Here is a 20923-nt window from a genome sequence, read left to right as displayed (position 1 = left end):
CTTGTGTTCATCTTTAGAGCTGCTGCTGTTTCTCTACTTCTTTTCCTCCCTACTTTTCTTTCACTTCTCTAGTCCCTTCCTTGCAACAGACTCCATGCATTTCTTTATTCTATTGGCTAAAATAATCTGCAGTTAGGGGTTGGGGTTTTTAAGGTGATTTTTACATGGACCCCATAGCAGCTTTAGAGTTAATGTTACCATCAAATTGATAGCTGTGATCAGCCATTGTCTCAAACAGTGCTATTCTGGTCCACTTTCAGAAGTGGTCCTAAACACAGCATTTAGCATCTGAGTATCAGGCAGGTTGCTCAAGCAAATTTGAAGCAGGCCAGAACAGCTATTTCTTATACCAATTTAAATAAGGACAGAGAATTAGTGTGTGAAAATTACTTTTTGGTTTGTTTTTTTTTATTTGAAACAATTTGTGTTGATATGAGATTTTAAAAATCGTTCATTACTGGGTTAACTTTCCTCCTTCTTCTCCTGAAATTAGTAAAAATTGCCACTGCAATTCAGTTGGGGTGCATTGTCCTTTGTAGCAAAATAACATAAATATATGGGAACTGACCACTGTTCCGATTTCTGTCTGTCATAGAAAATTGGGATACTGGTTTAAGCAAAAATCAGCATTTTTCCCTTATCACTCAGATCAATATGTAAGCCACAGTGTTCATAAGTCAGTGATTATTCCTAATACTTTTCATCCCTTCCAGACTATAAAGCAAAATAATACAGGTCATTTTAAAATACATATTTTGCCTAAAAAGTAAGATAACACATTTATTACTGATAAATATAATGCAAAACTTGAAACCTCATCTTTTGATTGATTTAGTAGTTTTTGTCTGCCAAAATCTTGGACCCATCCAGGCAAGTGTTAGTTTTTATTCTTTGTGGAATATCCTAAACTTAATGATATTACAGCAAATTTTAAAGTAAAATGAAGTAGAAATTTCCAATTTCTTGATAATAAAGACAATAAATATTTTCTCTATATATTAATATGTTCACTCGATTTTGAAGTATAATCGCAGATAGCTCAATATGCTCCTTCCTTAGAAAGTATTATTTTCTTACAACAGTTTAACAGTTGAGTAGGTACTCTGGATTAAAATAGGAGTTTATCTTTTGGTATTTCTGAATGGGACACTCTTAAGTTTTCATAAGATAAAAAGATTCTTTACAATATACATCACTGTGTTTAATTTGAAAGTATTGTTTCTTTATGCACAGAGGCCTTCTTCAATGCGTCTATCACCAAGGGAGGAAGAAGATGATGATGCAGCTGAAAATACTTGTGGACCTTCTGGTTTATGGGAGGCACTCACACCTTGTAATGGATGCAGGAACCTCGGATTTCCCATGCTTGCACAGGTATGTGATTCCCTTTTCATCATAAAACTTAGCAACTGTGGAAGAGATGCTTAATCTCTGCCTTAACCCTTAGGGTTATTTATAGTCTTGCCTGATTCCCTTCAAAATTGCTACTTTCACTCTTCATTTTAATGTCAAAAGCTGCTTCCAAAATTAAATGTTGAGGTTCAATCATCCTGCTATAATAATTATTCATAACAGTTAAATATGGAGACTAATGTTTACTACCCCTATTTTAGACAGATAGTTGCTGTGTTGGATAGCTTTCTTTTCCATCTGGAAAGAAATTTTGAAGTTGCATAGTTTCCTTTGGGATAAGTACTCTATTTTTGACCAGCTTCTAATTAATATAATGACATCTCAGCTACTTTCTTTATAGAATTAATTGAGGACATCATGCATAACTCAAACTCATGTAAGAATATAGCCTAAGACTTCTTTTTGAAGATTATATAAGTTAAAGAAAAAAATCCCCAAATATTTTCAAATGCTCATCATAATACAGAAGAGAATAAATAGAAGTGGGTAATATATTTGAGTCTGAGTCCCAGCAACTCTTGGAGCAGACCAGTCTACAGTATCTACCAAAGCATTCCAGCAGCTGTGTCCTGAACAAGTGATATAGTATTGCTCCAGAACAGGATGATGCTTATTGCTGCTTCTGGGTCTCCCTTGTTCTCTCCCCCCACCCTAAATAAGCACTCTCGTTTGTGTAACATTTTTCCTGGACTTTTTTTTTTTTTTTTTTTTTTTGTAGCATTGAATGAAGACCTGCCAAATTTCTGTTTAGAAACGTCTGGTTTTTTTCAGTTGCATCCTTACTTGGCACTGCATTTAAATATCTTTGTCAGATTCTTGTGTACCACATTGGAATTCCATATCCTGTCTCACCACACTTCATACACTGTTGCTTTCATACCGTGACTGTACGTTTTATTCCCTTTAAGTCTCGTGGACTTGCACCTGTTTGAAGTCAATGCTGAAGCCTTCCCTGCAGTCAATGGAAACAGGATATGGCAGCTCATGTGCTTGAATAACAATGAGCACTGCCCTGTCTCTTGATAAGGAGCCTTTATGTTCCTTTCCCCTTTCAGTAGCTGTTTCCTACTTCATGCTATCCATCATTTTAGACATTTGGCAAAGTGCTGCATGGTGGGAATCATCCTAATTTACAATCGGAGTACTAGTTACTAATTCCTCGTTTTTAAGGATTTGTTTCAAAACATATTTCTTAAATGGATCTTTTCTTATTTAAATAGCACCTGTGCTTTAATTATTGTTAAACTTGCCTATGATGAACATACATGCCATTTTTATTTCCTAATTTTAGAAAATATTTGTGTTTTCCTTGTTTCTTCTTTAGGTAAGGTATACATAAAGGGTGCTATAAAACTGAGGGATGCCTTTGAAAACTGTAATCAAGTGTGGTTGTTTGGTTGGTTTCTATTTATAAAGAGACATTAATTTCAACTATAATGTCAGTTTTAAGATAGTGATTCCTGAATTAGTGTTATTCATTGTACTTAAATTTTAAGCTCAAACTTATGATATCTTGTCCTTCTTGCTCTGAGACCAATGGTTCTTAATTATAAGTACAAAAAAGTACAAAATTATAAGTACAAATATTTATTATGCTTTCATTTATGATATGACAGATTTCCTTTCTAGATTGCTTCTATATATGAAAATTCATGACTGAGATAGTTTTGGTCTTTTGTTGTTTTCTTTTTATGGGAGAAAGGAAAGAAATTAGGTAGTGGAAAACCTCCAGACTAAAAGCCAGTGACTTTGGTTTTTATAAATTGTTGCCATCGGTGTATGCAGTCTTTCAAGCTGTTAGCTAAGCTATTTTATCTTTTGCATTTACTTCAGAATGCAGCAGAGAAAATCTCATTCTAAGGGATTGAAAACACAAAGTATATATGTGTCTGGATTAAGAACAGCATCTGGAATTGGTCTAACAAATTATACATTGTGTGCAATAGTGTTTTTTATAAAAGTACAAAAATATGTTTCTGATACTCATGTCAGTGCACTGACATATCAGAAAGTACAGACTTCATCATGAAGGAGCAGTGAGATAAGGGTATTTAACATGGTGTCTTAAAATTATACTCTCCTAAAGATCCAAAAATGGGGAAAACGCTCTATCAGTTACTCTTGTACTCAAACAAGTTCATTTTTACAGTTCTCCTTTACTTAAAAATAGATTTTACAATCATATAAATATATTGTGTTTGCACATCAAAGGTGAACAAACATAAAGATTGATTCTTGCTTTATATACACAGTCAGAGGCACAATGATAACATGAAATTGAGTTTTAGGTAAGATTATGAAAATGTCCATCTGTGATCTAGTGAGCTAACAGTTTTCAGTATGCCAAAGGAGAGGGCAGTAATTTCCTTGAGAAACTTGGTTTCTTTTTTGCAGTTAGGGGAAAAAAAGCTTGTCTGGAGGTACTTCTGGCATGCAGTGTATTATTGCTGTCTCTACTGTGCTGGGAAGTGTCATTTTAGAAAGGGCTGTTATAGAAAGTTCTGCATAAAATGTTATTTAAGACCTAGCATAGCAGTAATACAGGTGTTCTCAGAACAATCAACTCTCTTTTACAGTCTCAAAATTGGTGAAGTGCTGGAAGAGCTTTATGGAAAAATCTTTGTGCCTTGTAAAAATTTCAGGGGTTTAGAATATGCAGCTGGATTTTTGGAGACTGGAATTGAGACATGTCTTCTTATTTTAGCAGAGAGTGTATTCCATTTGTAGGCTATGATTTAGGGTTAATTTGGGCTGTTGCTTTGTTCTGGAGTTAATCTTTGGTTTAGGGCAAAAATTCAGTACACACATGCATATTCATGTTTTCTTGAGAATAGAGCAGCATACTCTGAATGTATGTATATAATTCCATTTTCTTTTTCATGTATAGCATACCTTGAATATTTCTCTGCTAAGAGGCAAACAGGGCCTAATGTACAGAGATAAATAGAGGGCAGTCTGCAATGTCAGAGAGGTGTGTACTGCAGAGTTCTATATGATCCCTCCAGTATTATCAGTTTAAAGCAGTTCACATGCCTTAATCTTGACAGCCATGCCAGCATATTTTTCTAATTATGATATAAAGTAATTGTGAGATAAGGCAGGTTTAGCTCTGTCCCATTTAGGATGCTGCTGGGTCAGCTTGACTGAACTGTGACTTGAATTGTGTTGTATGTACAACTTAAAAATCCTGACGGTTATTCTGTATTTGACATGATGACAGCCAGGAACACCTCATTTGTTACACCTCTTACAAAATGAAAATAACCTCTGTAAAGAGAGCAGTGCAGTTGCTATGGAAAATTTGAACTTTGATTCAAAAGCCGTAAGTATGAATCTTCATGTTGCCAGTCGCTGGGAAGCATGGCTCTTCGCAAAAAATATATGGCAAATTTACTTAGATATTTAAATGCTGTTTCTAGCTTAGTGTTACATTTTCATCTTTTAAGAGGGAATGAACTTCTGGGAGACCTTGACATTTTCCTTTTAGACTGATCAACAGTCTGCTACATAACTCTAGGATTCCTAGAGGTAGGAACTCCAGCAACTTTATCATGTGTTTTCCTGTGGAAGAGAGACAGTCCCCCCACAATGCTTTTTTATTTAGAGGGAGGGAATAAAAAGTGGACTCCTAACTACATTTTTAGGAGGTGAGAACTGTATGTAATAGTTTCTTCATCAATACAGGCTATGGTGGGAATATTTAAAGTTTGGAGTTTGATGCATCTGTTAATAGGGTTATGTATTTCGTGTCTGCCTTCCAGAAGATCATTTTGTCTGTCTGTACTTTTTTTTTTGTAAATTTTAAAAAGTAATTTTTAATGGAAAGAGATTTTGTATACTGTTTGTATTGTGGAAGCTAGTTAAGGTTGTTCTGTAGAAAGCATGATACTGAAAATTATTATGTTGCAATTATTTTTGCATTTTCAAAGTCAGCTCAGGATACATGAGAGATGAATGGTGTAATTAAGTAAGGAACTAACTCAGTTTTCACATAGAGATCAAATCTGCTCCTAAAAAACCCTCTGTACTGATGCTCTCTGGAAAGAGGCAGCATGGCTCTATGTTGTCTCCTGCTGAAGAATTTTAATATTGGGAATTTTATTTGGCATTATTTGTTTTCATTTTAACATATTCTTTCAGTTTGAACTCCTATTCTCAGTTGCCTCAAAAATTTTCTTAGATTTTAAGCTCAATGCGAATGTTCAAGTAATTTTTGAACTGCTACAATGCAGGGGAGGTAGTATAAAAGAGGAAGTGTTTCTTCTTTGTTTCTAAATAAAAACAACAAAAACAAAGAACAGGTTTTTAATTAAACAATAATGGCTTAAGTGTTTCAGCTGGGTTTTTCAATCTGTTAATAACTTTACCTTTCAGCGCATTCGGTGGGAGCACATTTCAAACTAGACTGGTAAAGAAGCAGATTTGGCTGATCTTACTTAGTGCTGAAGTTCTCCAAAATTAGAAACAGGAATTCTTGTGGCATTATCTAATTTCTATATTTTAGGGGAGTTTAGTGATGATATAGACAGAGTAGAGAAAGCTTTGACCTAAACTATACCTGAGTAGGGATAGCCAGAGTAAGATTATTATATTATCTGTAATACTTTTCTATAGTTTCTAACCTTCAGTGAAAAATATTTTTTTCTTCCTAATTTAGTGGATTAAATGATAATTTTACTTAAATGGGTAAAGCTTTACTACCCATAAAAAATATTTCTGTTAAATTCTTGATTTGCAGTGTTGTCTCTTTTGCAGTAAGCTTATTAGTAATTTCAGGAACACACCACCCACACACTGAAGCAGCTACCAAAAAGTGCAATATGTATTCTGCCTAGAAAGAACCAGCAGGTGATGGTTATACCCTGCTGAAAAGTGATAGAAAATAAATATATTGAAAAAATTGTCATTTATTTTAGTGCTATGCTACATTTTCTGATTGTGTTTTAAGGAATGAAGCTGAATGTTTTATTCTTGCCTATGGTATGTATTGCATATGTAGCTTCTGAATTTCCAGTGTAAATTTGGAGTCGCCCATGTAAATTTGTGGTATCTTGTTGCAAATGTGTTTTTACTGTGCTAGTTGTGTAAACTAGACACCCCTACACAGGCGTGTAGTATAACCAGAGAAGTTATGGTCTGTTTATCCTTGGGTATTTTCAGAATTGACTGATCAAGCTCCTAAGCTCTGCTTCAACTGCAAGTTTGGACAAGATGACTTCCAGAGATCTCTTTCATATCATTGCTAACACCTATGTTCTATAATCCTCTATAAGGCTATGGGACCTTAAATGATCTTAGTTTACTAAAAGTTTAGGACTGCCTCTGCAGTTTGTAAATGACTGGTTTTGAAAATTTGGCTATCCTGTCCAGCAGTGTGTAAATCTGGTCACTGTTGGGATGTGTTACCTCTTGGTGAGATCATGAAACAGCAAAATTAAACGGGATGAGAGAGAAAGGAGAGAGGTGTCAAAATTTACTGGAACTATTGATGTATTGTCAGAAATAATCTGAATATGGATGACTGTAGTGGTTTACAGGATTAAATTTAATTCCTCTTCATGGTATTCAAATTCATGTAGAAATTGCTGTTGAATTGAACACCGTCACATACCTAACTGAAACATGTCACAATGGTAATCTGGGAAGATCTTACATAGTATAACTATATTGCATTTTATTGTTTTGGGGTTTAAAATTTAGTGGTAACCAGAAGATGCCCATTCATGGAATGTCTTTGCTTTCAGTGCTGCCTCTCAAATTATGGGAAAATGGAAAAAAATCAATTTGAATTGCCCAGTGAATAGATAGCAGTAGCACAGGGCAATTAGTTTTGTACATGAAAGAAATTCCAACTTCATGTTAAAAACTTTGTGTTTGGACTTCAACTGCTTCATAACAGAAATATTAAAGCAATATATTAAAACTTGAAAACTTATGTTATCTTCCTGGTTCTGACTGAATTGGGCTACTAATTGTTCAGTATTATTGTTTCCTGGGGGAAAAAACCATCATAGATATATTGTATTTGTTGCTTCTACCATAGTAACAGGAGGAAGAGTTTATTATGCACACAAGTGCTGATGTTGAGGTGTCTGAGTTAAGATATCAGTGGAGTGGGGATATCAGGACATGGTGATTGTGACATGGATTTGGTACACTGATTAGCCATGCAGTCAAGCTTTGTCAGGTTGTATTTCTGTGAAGGGCTGTTTAAAGACACTTGACATTTTGGGACTGTTTTTAAGCATAAAAACCTGTGTTCTATTTTTTTTGTTTGTTTTTAATTGTGTTAAAAATACAACTGAGAACTAAGCGAATACTGGAACCGTGAGGGATTTGTTTTCTTATTTCAGTTTTTATAGTATGGAAAATCATGTCTTTGTAGAGTGAGTCCATGAGAAGTCTGTAAAATGTATAGACCTGATTTCTTTCTGAAGAAAAGACCTAACTGACAGCTGGACTTTGAAAAAGAACAACTCAGTTTCTTAAAATCCCAAACTGATTGTTATGATTTTTTTCACTACTAGCAACCTGTAATTGAGAAGAACTCATGAACTGGATGTAAAATAAATGAAACTGAATTTGGGGGAGCCTGTATTTAAGATATCAAAGACAAATACATATGACTACATTGTCTCATGTTTTCATGAAAAGGTATTTTGTATTTACTTTGGATAGAAAATGTGATCTACCAATTACAGTGAAATGATTCTTTTTACTTTAAGGTCACTCAAAAAGGAAGTTTAGCTAGAAAATGGGAATCTCATATTTCATGTTTTTTTACCTAGATTGTTAATCATATATATTGCTGTAGAATGCAGATGCTCTATTCACTTTCCAGAAGCAATAAGCAGTTTTGTTTCATAAAATCTACTATAAAAAAAAGAAGTCACAGTAATGCTTCTAATAGTACGGAGAATAGCTGTGTTCCCCTGGTGAAAGGAGGAGATAGCTTTTTTAAAAAGACTTGTTATAAATATGTTTTTCTATAATGCAAATAGTCCACCAGGCATTTTGCAGTTTTTCGAGATAAAAGGTGTGTGAAGACATTGAGGTAAATTAACAAATTGACAGTATCATGCCAACTGTATTATTTTTGGAAGTGCTATAATTTTATAGCATCCTAGTTTTTGTTTCACAATATTTTATACTGTGAAGAAAAAGAGAGAAAATAAAATCTTTAGACAATGCTCAGTCCAATTTATAGCTACCTAATTTTTAGCAAAATTGAGTGTATAACTCAATGTTTTAGGCCAACTGTCTATGTAGTTGCAAACCAAAAGGTTTGTCCCCAATTAGCTTTTATGATTAGCAGATAGTACATACAGACAGGAGTTCTATATACACATAAAGCTTTTTTTAGTGAACTGCATTGTGAGAAATAAATATTGATAGCAGAATGTTCCTTCAGAAACCCATCTGGATATTCTTGCTCCTTTATCATTAAGAAAGTGTCAACATCTCTGAAGGTATTTGACTGATTGTTCTTTATTGTTGAACAGGAAGCCACTGTGAGCCAGCCAGTATGCGATATGAATTTAGGGATGTTTTTGACCACATGCCTAGTTTTTGAGCTGAACTTATGTGCAAATTACACACCAGGGCACTTAGGGTACACAGCTGACAAAGCGGGAGGCTTTCCTTCAGTCTTTTCTACCCACTTCCAAAGTGGACAGACTGAGTGTATCTTTTTTATAATTCTTTTGATGCGATAACGTTCTATTGTAAGGTTCTTTGTGAGCAATTTTTGAGGTGCCTTTCAAGGACAGCAATCTTAACATTTTTCTCCCACAGCTAGTTATTTCTCATTAGGACTGTAAGATCAAGGAACAACTCCTTGCACTCCACAGTTTGGATTTTTAGTGGCTAGAATGTCATTTTTTGGCCCAGGAAGAAAGACCCATTGCCAAGAGTTTCCTGTTGTCTAGCTTAAGGTGGTTTCATGTGACATCCAGGCATTCTGAGTAGCAAATTTCTTTTACTTAACAACACTGTTTTCTGAATAATGAAAATTTGAAAGGATCTTGAGTTTGCAAATTACTCGAGTGTTTAACTTCTAGCATTTACATTGCTATTTTGAAGATGAGTTATTTGATGAAATATAAGAAAATAATTGAATCTGAACCTCAAGCAATAGAATCATTAGGGAAAAAGTTCTTTTCTGAGAACTTTTTACCATCTTGGTTTTGGAAAACTCTGATGTAGTAGTTTGTTTGTATATGAAGGAATTAAAAACATTAACAGAGAACACCTGTAATAAAAGTATTCATTACAGCTAGTGTGACTGCAAACCTGAAGCAAGACCCCTTAATTCTTGTTAAATAGACAGAGTGGTCGCTGTTCCAAACTGGAATCTTGCAGTGAACTTATAGAAAATTTTTAAGTTCAAATGTTATTGAAAATGTGATTTAGGTTCCCTTATAATCTTTATTAATTTCATTTTGTGTAATCTTTACATTGTGTCCATTTTGCAATATCTAGAGCTGAAAATTTGCAATGAATAAGTAAATTATTGTACCACAGATGTCATCATAGTAACAATTAAAGCATTAGAGCTTTGATGTAAAAAGGTAGCATTCCTTGTTTAAAGAGCCATATGGAAGTAGCATGTTTATTAATGGAATGGCTTTCATTCAGTGATGAATTAAGTACTTATGTTCATGTATTGTCCTTATATTTCCATCTTACCTGCTGAAATTCAACATGGCCATGTCAGCACTCATAAAATTGCCAAGAGTATGGGCAGTATGAGGAGGTAGCACTGAGCAATGGAGCTTTTTGTATCCACTGAACTAAAAATCCATGTTATGAATGTTAGTGGTCTTTGGCACACTTTTGGCTAGAAAACAGCAGAGTTCATAGGTTCCCATTCAGAACTAGTGTTCTGAACTATGGTATAAAATAGAAAGTTACTGGATTATTGAAGAATATAGGAGATACATACATTATCCTCTTGTGTTTACTGCTAATGTGCATATTTCCCGTTGCCATGGAATAACTTGTTTTACTGTTTTTAAGCACCACATCTAGCTTACAGTATGAATTTACTTTCCCTCCAACTGTCTCTTACTCTTAGGCTTGGTTTTTGCTGAAATATCTGCAAAGTTTATTTGGTATTATTTAATTAGGAAGTATTAACTTTAACAAACTTTGCATGCTGCTGGGATCTTTAAAGAACAATCTCAAACTGTTTTTTCTGTTAATTTTGTATTTCACTTTTCCCTTTAGTTATGTAGCAAATAAAAGTACGATTCACAACAAAGTTCTTTCACTTTGACAATGCAACTCTCCATAACTTTAGTATTTTGAAAAACATTTTCTTGTTCTTTCTATTTTACTGTGGGAGCATGTGTAGGAGAGATTTCTTCTAAGAGAGTCTTGGTTTATGCTATTGCAATAATAACTTTTATACCAAACATACTTAATTTTTTCTTTCTTCTGTGTCAAAAACTTTTGAACATGGAAGATTGTCTTTCCTGAAATAGTGAATATTTATTTCTCTCTTCTATCAAATTTATTGTTTGTGATATCAATTAATTGGTTTCTATTGTGCAAATTTTTCAGAGTTTTTACTACAGAAAAAGATGCATGTGCAGATATAGAATATTTTTTAAAAAGGTATAGGTTATTTGTAATAGATAATGGATTAACACATTTTGCTGTTAAATCTCTCCTTTCAAAGAAGATTTTTCCCATAATGTGTAATTTTAATGAAATTATCTGCTCTCCAGTCAAGTCAGTTTACAGCTGTAAGGTTGCTATTCACAGAGCAGTTGTGTTTTGCTTCAAGATTCCTTAAGTGCTTTCAGTTCTTCTCTCCCTTCACAGCAACGCATACATTTTTCATTTAATGGCACAGTAGTTGACAGAAATTAAGCTATAAAATGTGAGAAATGTAAATCTGCTTAACATAGAGTAGTGCATTAATTGTTTTCTGCATTTGCTGTCAAATACTGACTTTAGTATGAGGTTTCTCAGTATCTAACATTTTCCATGGTTACTGCCCTTATAATGTGAGGAGTTAGTTTTCATATTTGCTAATTCAGTTGGAGCTGTGTGTGTATGTTTCAAACCTAGGCATTAGAGCATAAGCATCTTGCAGAGAAGTATTGTTTCCATGGAGCTTAGGTTTAAGCTCATTTTATCTTTTTTCTAATATAATGGCCTTTATTTTAAAGAGGCATTTTCCCACAGCTTCAAATTCAAACAAGACATAATTTTTTAAAGAATCTTACATGAAAACAATAGAAAAAAGGGAGGATATTTAAACTGGAAATTGCTTTCCAGTTTATAATTGTATTTTTTTCAGCTAAACTAAGAATCATTTATTAAAACTGTTATTATATTATACTACATTGCCACACACAACCATTAACATTTGCATAAACCAGATTATGTACACTTTTAGTATATTCTTTGTCACAGTGAGTTATTTATTAGAAGAAGCATCTGCTCTTTTCTATGGCCTGAGTATTGAATGCATGGGAAAGCATGTAACATGACTACAACGATCTAGCTTCATTTGAAATGCTGAATATCTGCCAGTTAGAATTATGAAAACACTGCATAAAATATAGTGACATGTTTCTGCTGCTGAGGTTAGCACTGCATTCATTATGCTCACAATTTACCCCTGTCTTCACACGTTTATAGTTTAGGCTATATTAGTGAGTTTTGTGTTGTAAGGCATTGTGGGAACCTTTCGCTTTCAGGGATTTATGTCTACACAGTTTTCGTATGAACTTTTAAATTCAAAACATGGATATTTGAAATTATGCATTGGAAAAAGGAGAAAAATAAACCTATATGTGGGGTGTTATAGAAATAAGGCTCATTTTTTTATACATAAAGTTTGAAAAAGCAAATCTAAATTTTGAATGGTTTCTGAAAAACAAAACATCATATTTACATTTCTAACTAAACAGGACAACAACACTAACACGCTTTTTAAAATTGGTGTTTTTCTCAGCTCTGTAGAAGGCTTTCTGAAACTTAAAAAGGCTGTTTCAGGTGTTGAAGGGAAATAAGTATTTCAGTTAACTCTGTACATGTATTATTCCTACAGCTGCAAACCTGCAATTTCAGATGTTTGCTGAAAGAGTAAAAGATCCTACTCTTTTAAAATCCATGCTAGAAATACTTTGTGCAGACCAGAGTAGATCCTCCAGTGTCATTACCTTTAAATGAAATTATTGGTGATTTTCCAGATTCTGTAATATATCATGAACCTTATTATATGTTCTATGACAAATTACACATTCAAGTGTTTCTAGCTGTCATAACAATGAACGTTTATGATAGTTTGACTCATGAAAAATTATTCTAATTGTATGATACTATGAAACTTGCTTTGGTTAAATTATTAGTAGTAGATAAATGTGTTTTTACTAGCCATAATTGTAGTACTACTCCTGATATCTTTGACTGGAAAGGCAGTCAAAATAAATATTTCATCATCTCCTTGGGGTTTGGCCTTGTTGTGACATAGGAAATACTTTCAGTTGTTTTTTTGCTTAGTACATTATTGTGGCAAACTTGTGCAATGCCATTCATGTTCACACATTTCCCTTTCCACCTTGCTGCATGTCAGAAAACTGTTCTAATTATCTTTAGTCACTGGTCAGGGCCTTCTTTCTTGCTTGAATTCTTGATTCCTCTCAGCAACCTTCAGTTACTTATCATTAATATTTCAGTGTGAAGTGTCCCAATCCAACAAGGTTATATATCAGTCTGTTTACAAATGTCAAGAAGTCTGCAAGTACACTCAGACTAGATGTAAGGAAAATTTTTTTACAGTGAGGATGGTGAATCACTGGAATAGTTTGCCCAGGGAGGAGGTAGGTGCCCATCCTTGGAAACATTCAAGGTCAGGGGCTCTCAGCAACCTGGTCTAGTTTAAGATACCCCTCCCCATAGCAAGGAGTTTGACTAGGTGACCTTTAAAGGTGCCTTCCAACCCAAACCATTCCATAACTCTATGACATACATGGGATAAATGCAATATTCATTGCTCACTCTCAGGATAATCAGGAGCTTTGGGTTGATGGAGCCGATAAGATCAATAACTCTCCAAAGTTCCATCAATAACATGTCGTAGTACTCTTCTAAGGAGCAGCTGGCAGGATTTATAATACTATGATAGAAGGGCAACCACCTGGATTCTAGATGCTGGCTTTCAGCAAGCCAGAGGAGACAGCACAATACCCTGGTGGATCTCAAAGGGTATGTCAGAATTTAATAGCTGTTGTTCACTATCTATATGAATGAAAAAGGTATTTCAAAAGGTGGCAGATACATTGCATTCTTCCTTTCTGTGTTTCCCGGATTATTTCTACTTAAAGAGGAGAGTCATGTATGACCCTGGTGTGTTGTCCCATATTCCAGGGAAGTAATAAAACTTCAAGTGACCTGATTTTTATAGAAAAGGTTATTGAAAGAATGAAAAAAAATTCTGTAAAGTACAAATTCTATCTTCTTGTCAGAGTGTCAGTTCAGATTAGGTGCCTTCTGAGCCTCTGTCATTCTATTAATAGCTCATACAAACACAAACTTGCATATTCCTCAGCCCTTAATCACACATCATTCTGTTTGATTCTTAAAAGGAAGGCAAGACTATATAGAAGGCAGAAGCAAGGGAAGCTAGAAACCTGGAAAAAATGTGGAAAAAAAGGTCCAACTTAACATCATGTAGTTCTTGAAGATTTAGTCATATTATGGCACATCGTTTCACAATTGTGTATAACCCCTTGCAACGGCCAAAAATAGATATTTTAGGAACAATGTCATTCCCACTGATTTACAATCTCTTACCCCTGTGCAGGTTTCAGATAGTGTATCATAGGTATTATACTTTTAAACTCAGAGGGGACAGGGCTGGCTGCAGGCCTATGAGTAAGGGCCACAGTGTGTCCCTGGCATGTGCTCTGGAACTTCAGTGTCACATTACTGTTTCTTTCTACAAGACAAAAAATCTAATTTACATTGATCAGTATGGGTGGCTGTTCTCTAGTGATTTCCCACTAGAGTGGCTCACTCACTCTCAATGTTGGGGTTTTTTTTACTTCTATTGTGTGTGTATTTTTATCCTTTCCACAAAAAAACCCTACATATTTTAATGTGCTAGAAGCCCAGCACATTATTTATCTGAAGTTATAATTTCAAATAAGAATAAATTCTGTCTTGATATCGGTGGTCAGGTATATGTCTCATATTCAGCAATTTGGAGTGGTTAATAGAAATTTGAGATTAAATAATTTCTATTTTTAAAACAAAAATTAGACTCTGAGTTTGATTTCAGGACTAACGAGAAAGGAAAAGTACTTTCAGGATTTTTTATTATGGAGTTGATAATAACTTGGGCATGTAGAATTACTGTAGTTGTTGCAGTTGGTCGAGAGCGTTCAAGAAAAGAACAGAATCACATTGCTTCACACTTGATACTTAGAATCTTGCAACATCTGCTAACATTTAAGTTGGTGAATTAGTTTAGATCTTAGAAATTTCTAGAAATGCTCAGTACCAGCAGAATGGAGAACATTTTGCAGCAACTAGATGACTTTAGAATGCCAGTGATGAGAAATTTTCTTTTTTCTTTTTGTTGCATAAGCACTTTTTAATAAAGGTTTATCATCTTGACTTAATGAGTTTGATAGAATTTCTGGCTTTCTAAAGTATTAACAATTCTTTTTTGGCTCTAACTCATTTAACTTCTGCTGGACATACTATTATATTTTTTTTATTAGAGAGATAATTAGGAAGACTTTAATTGCTGGTAGCTTACATTCTAACAATTTTCTGAGCAACCCCATCATTTTTATTTATTCTTCTCTGACATTTATATTCATGCAATGTTAATTACAGAATGTTGAATAACATTCAGAAAATCAAATTGAATGTTAAGAGCAATTAGGAAAGGAGTAGAGTACAAAAAAATCATTATGTCAGTATGACTGCTTGGTGAGCCCTCATCTTGAATGAAGAAATCTGAGAAAATGTCATCCCTGTCACATCATTGAAAACTGAGAGGATGAAGGGTGACAGGGATGGTCAAAATCCTGGAGCAGCTGGATGAGTAGGCTAGTGTTTCTCATTCCCTAAAGGAGAGGACATGGCAAGCACATATGTCTGTGACATCACACGGAGAGGATAAGTAAAGAGCAACCCTTCATTGCCACCTAAATTATAAAACAGCAATGTCAAACTTGGTGAGAAAGATAAAAACAAAATAGGGGCATGGAAACTATGAAAGGGGACATGTGCTCTAAAGGCAGAAGGTAATTCTATAAGGTTGGATTGGTAGACATGCAAAGCAAAGTCAGCACCTTTTGACTGGGTAATGTTAGACCCACAAGGTGTTGCAGAAGGAGAAGCAGCTGGTGCATGCTTGACCTAATCTCATGTTTGTTTCACTGTTCTCTAGGTCAGCACTGTTGGCTGCCTTTACAGACAGAATGTTGGGTGACACAAAGTATGATCTATTCTAATGATCTATTCTAGTCTATTCTACTATTCTAATTCCAGTCTATTCTAATGTTTGGTTTATCAACTTTTAATTTTTGTTTTGTTTTGTTTTTTAATGTAGCTGAATTCAGGCACTGAACAGAATTTCCCTTTGGTGTTTTGTGAGGATTTTAAGGCTACAGTATTTCTTCATGGGCTTCTCTAGGGAGATTAACTATAATTAGGGGTTTGGCATTCTGGTTTAAATGCGTGTTTCTAGAAGAGTACAAGGATTAAATTGAAGTCTCCTGTTTTAGTCGTTGCTTTGGTAAATAAATTTTTGCCTCTGCCTTTTTACAGCGGACTTAAATGGACAGGCTAAAAATTCTCTTTTTTTCAAGGTTGGAAGGATTCTTTCTCTTGTCCTGCAGTTGCACTGCTTCAGTGCTTTTGTGTAATTTTCTATTAACTTAATTTAAGGAATGAAATGGCTTAAGTTAATAAAGTTACATTTGAAGCTGCAGGAAACCTTCTTGCAATCTTTATAATGTCTACTACCTGAAACTAGTTATTAATAGTCTATACATGTGAGATTACTAATACTGAGAATTCATAATCTGACTAGGTAGAAACTGGAAAGGTAGAAACAGGTAGAGATACAATCTCATTCCTCATTTAGATATGTTTCTTGAATGCTGACCACCAATTTTGTATTGTTTGCTAGTACATACTAATTTTTTTTTAATTACAAATGCATCTTAGTATTCTGTTTATTATTTATTTATTTATTTATTATATTTATTTATTATTCTCTTTATTCTATTTTTTTTATTTTTATGATTTTTTTTCCCCTGATCACTCTTACCAGTGTTCATTTTCAAGTTTGTTAGTTTAACCTGGGATTTAAATCTGCCTCTAAGAAAGTCATCAATAATTTTGAAGTGAAGCTGCTCTTGGTGTCATCTTAACCCTATCCTTCAAGAGGCCTTGAATTATTGCCAAACTATGAACTTACATAAAGATAAAATGACCACAATGACCAGGGAAAAAACCCCAAAAAACGAAGAGTCGTGTAATTATATGCTAACAGTATAAATCATTTATCCAGAAAGGCAGCCATAGCTTACCTTAGGTGATATAAATTCTTGGTTAAGAAATCGTTACTCCACATTTTGTTTTAGACATCGCATTCTTCAATCATTTTCTTAGTAGTGCTATGATAATATCTAACTGTCAGGGTGCTTTCTTGCCCTTTGCCTTTTATTATATCATATTTGATTTATGTCTGATGCTTGACTTTCAGACACATCCATATGTCCAATGTAAGAAAGATGCAATTGCTTTCTGTCAGGATTAAAAAACAAAATCTCTGTTGAAACTGGATGTTATCTTCTTATTCATGGTCAAAACTAGAAACTGTCTGCTTGATTGGATTACTGTACCAGCAAAACTTCTAATTCCTTTTCCCCCCTCCCTCAACATTTGCTAATTAGTAGAATTTGCTGTAAGTATCACTGTTATGGGACCTTTTGTCATTATTTTGCTCAAATGTAGAGCAGTAATTCATCTTCATTCACAGCCTGGGATCCTGCCATCCATATGTAGAAGGCATATTTTAAGTTTTCTTATATGTAATATAAATATTTTGTAAAACCATCCCTGAAGAGAACGTAATTGTAGTGGTTAATGTAATTGTTGCTCTCATGAGATACAATTAAAAAAGAAAATGAGCCATCTCCTGAATTACAACCTAGCAAAACAGGTATTGCAAAGCCGTAATCCAATTTTCATTAAATAAAAAGTTTGATGAATGAATTTCTTCTGTAAACTGAACAAGAACTGTATTATACAAAAATTTAAAGAAATAAATGTTTTCTTCTAGCATGCAAGTAATGTTTCTGGTCTGTTACAGTTTGGATTTCAGCAGAATGGGGTATTTAATTTGCTGAATTCTAAATCATGCTAGCCGGAATTATTGAGCCTCATCCTTTTCCTGTGTCATCTGAGAAATATCTCACTTACCTACTTAAATTTTTGCATTTCAGGAATCCTATTCAAAGAAGAGAGGTTATGCATTGGAAGCAATACCCTCTGTACCTCTGGATGCAGTTCCTTCAGAAAATGACAGCAGTCTTTGTGATTCAATAGACGTAGCAGTCACCAAAAAGCCTTGTTCCCTGGAGATAGCAAGAGTTCCTTCCTCAAGACCAGGTAAACCACCAAATAATCCTTTACACAGTTATTGGTGTAAGTATTAATCTATAGAATATGTAGGTTTATGTTTTGAAGCATGCAGTTCTCTGTTTATCACAGTGTGATTATAGTCTTCCATTAGCTACTATAAGAGCTTCACATCAGAATAAAGATTAATAGCAAAATGTTGTAGAAGTGAAAACAAAGCAGATGTTTAAATACTTTCCTAGATAAATACAAGGTTGCAAAAAGCCAAATTAGAAAGGTTTCTTGTAGACAAGCCTTTTGCAGTAATCCTTTAACCAGCCTGTTTCTTTTTTTTCCTAAGTACCCCTTAGCAACAACATTATGGAACTACTTCAAAATTCAAAGTACTCTGCATTTTCATGTTACGTGAAAGAATATCTGATCCACTTTTGAAAATTAAATAGTGAATGAGAATTAAGAGAATATTAAATATTAAATGACAGTTTGACAGCCTGCTGTTTGAGTTATATATAGGTTTGAACAGCAATGAGTTGAAATAGTTAAAAAACTAATAAAATTATGCTAAGTCAGATATTATCTGTAAGTATGATATTATCTGCAAGAATTGTGTATATGTTCTCCAAAATTATATGATCTCTTCCATTACCCTTGTTTGAACTCTTCATTAGTCACCACCTGGTACAGGAATTTCAGAATCTAGTCATTTTGCTCTAAGTAATTGGACTGAGAGTCTGCTGTGACAAATGACAGTTCTCAGCAGCAGAGACCTATTTGAAACAGGCAATTGACTTTCCGACCTGTGTGATCTTGATTAGGAATCATGATTTGGGTAATGTGCAAGGATGACAGATGATTGTTGACTAACATCATGCTACTGATCTGGTCTGTGTAAGGGGAAGCACCTTCATGATTTCACAGCTGAACTAATATTGAAGGAGTGCCAGAGCTATATCAGGCATATACTGTATGAGGGCCAGATAGCAAGCTGCACATTTGGAGTTTGCAAGGTAAATTGGAGTGGATCATAGTTCCTACCTCTCTATTAAATTTGAGCTAAAGACGACTTGCTGGAACCTGCATTATAAGCAGCATTCTAAAAGGTGGCACAAAATAGGATAGCATCTTTGTAGCATAGTTGCACAGAATGGACCAGAATCTGGCTTGAACATCAACATGACTACTTGCTTCTACCACTTGTTTCTGACTTTGATGATTTTGGCTCTGATAATCTAAAACAAAATTAGTCTCTGCAGGACAATATTGGGAGTTGCTTTTTAGTAGAGGAAGAAAATAACAAAGTATCTTTGTTTTTCACACTTAAATAATTACCATAAACATATGTATTGCAGTGGAAAGACTGCCATACGAAATAATTTGGTAGGAGGAGTTCATTACCTGCCTTCTTAGTAATGGGGCTCAACAACAATTTTCCCCATTGTAAATAGTATTTTTAAAAATAGATGGGGTTTTCACTAGTTAAAGTACCAGGCTTTGGAATTGTGCTGTCTGCTGAACATAAGCATTTTTCTTAGGCATAGTAAATCCATTAAGATCAGCATAAAACACAGATCCTGTAAAGGACATTTTTATGTCTTAATCTGGAAATATGTTTTGTATAAAGTTTAAAATAGTGTGTATCAGAGGCCTAGAGTATAACCAAGGAAGCTGTAGGACATTCATGAGGGCATGCATGATATTTAGAGGATCTAACAAGATCAATGAGTTGACAATGCAAATGTACTGTAATTCCTTCTGTTAGTTTTCCATATACCACTATGATATTTTCCTTTTGGCATTTTATTGGGAAGAACATTCAGCTGCATAGAAAAATGTAGTTTTATTTTAAGCTATAAATGTAGAAATTATTTAACTGGCCTGGCTTGCAAGGCATATCTGGAATCATGTTGGCTCTTATACTAGAAATGGACCAAATGAAATAAATCATGACACTCTCAGTTATAAGGCATTTAGCACTAGGTGTAATTGTATGCAAAGTCATCCTGCCACTTTAGGTTGTATGGATTTATTGCTTGAATAAGTTGCATATGATTATAGATCATTTATTTAAAATAAATAGCTAATTCTTCATGTTTTTGTGTCACTAAGACATGCCAACTTTGGGAATACTGTTTCAAATATGTAGGACTCTTGGGAGAAAAAACAGACTGCTCTATAGTTCTCCTCAATCTTGTTGTTGAACTGGTAGGGAATCAGAGAGGATGAGAACTCCATGCAACAAATGGTGAAGACTTGTTTGTTTTCAGGGAGAAAAACGGACTAGAAAGCAAATAGAAGTAGCCATGAAGTTGGTTATCTCTACTACTGAAACCCTATTTTGTGTGATTTTTATGTCTGTTCGCAAGAAATTGGGTTTATATAGGAAGAGGAACAGTTACATTTATTGTTTTATGCTCAAATTAAAGGAATTGCTTCTAATTAGCACAGATTTAAGAGTAAAAAAGACTGCTTGTGTGTCTCAGTCCAAGTTAAAATGTTCTTTTTTTCTGTGATAGAGTAATAGGACAAGTTTGGCAGAGTGTATAAGCATTTTTCATCATTTCTACCCTTAAACTAATAGTTAAGACATGATAGGAATATTCTGAAATATAGTGCTCTTTGAGAACATTATTTCTATTAAGAAAAATATAAATTTGGGGTTAAAATTTCATAAATCCATCATAAAATGAATAAAAAGTAATGATTCATTAATCAATCTGACTGATTATTCCTTTGGCTATTGTCCTGTTGGATATGTACTGTATCCAACAGTATCAATATTCCTTAAACTAGGCATTTCTGCTACTCATTTTAATTTTTACACTGCTCTTCTATTAAAAAAATTCACATGACATATTTAGTCTTGAAAAATAGTCATGGAATTGTATTAGTT

At 34.1% G+C, this 20923-nt stretch overlaps 1 protein-coding gene across 4 annotated transcripts in view; it reads left to right on the top strand.

Moving 5' to 3' along the window:
• The window catches only part of ANKS1B (ankyrin repeat and sterile alpha motif domain containing 1B), a gene marked incomplete at both ends in the record, with an annotated part of 409595 nt that overhangs the window by 100984 nt on the left and 287688 nt on the right, over nucleotides 1-20923 (top strand). For all 4 annotated transcript variants that reach the window (XM_084206425.1, XM_084206426.1, XM_084206424.1 and 1 more), the window contains 2 exons: nucleotides 1234-1374; nucleotides 17898-18063. In XM_084206425.1, coding sequence (XP_084062551.1) covers nucleotides 1234-1374; nucleotides 17898-18063 — 307 coding nt within the window. The remainder of the gene's footprint in view (nucleotides 1-1233; nucleotides 1375-17897; nucleotides 18064-20923) is intronic.

This window comes from Fringilla coelebs (assembly GCF_963513975.1).
Source record: "Fringilla coelebs genome assembly, chromosome: 5".
Classification (NCBI taxonomy): Eukaryota; Metazoa; Chordata; class Aves; order Passeriformes; family Fringillidae; genus Fringilla; species Fringilla coelebs.
This window is presented reverse-complemented; position numbering and strand designations above follow the sequence as displayed.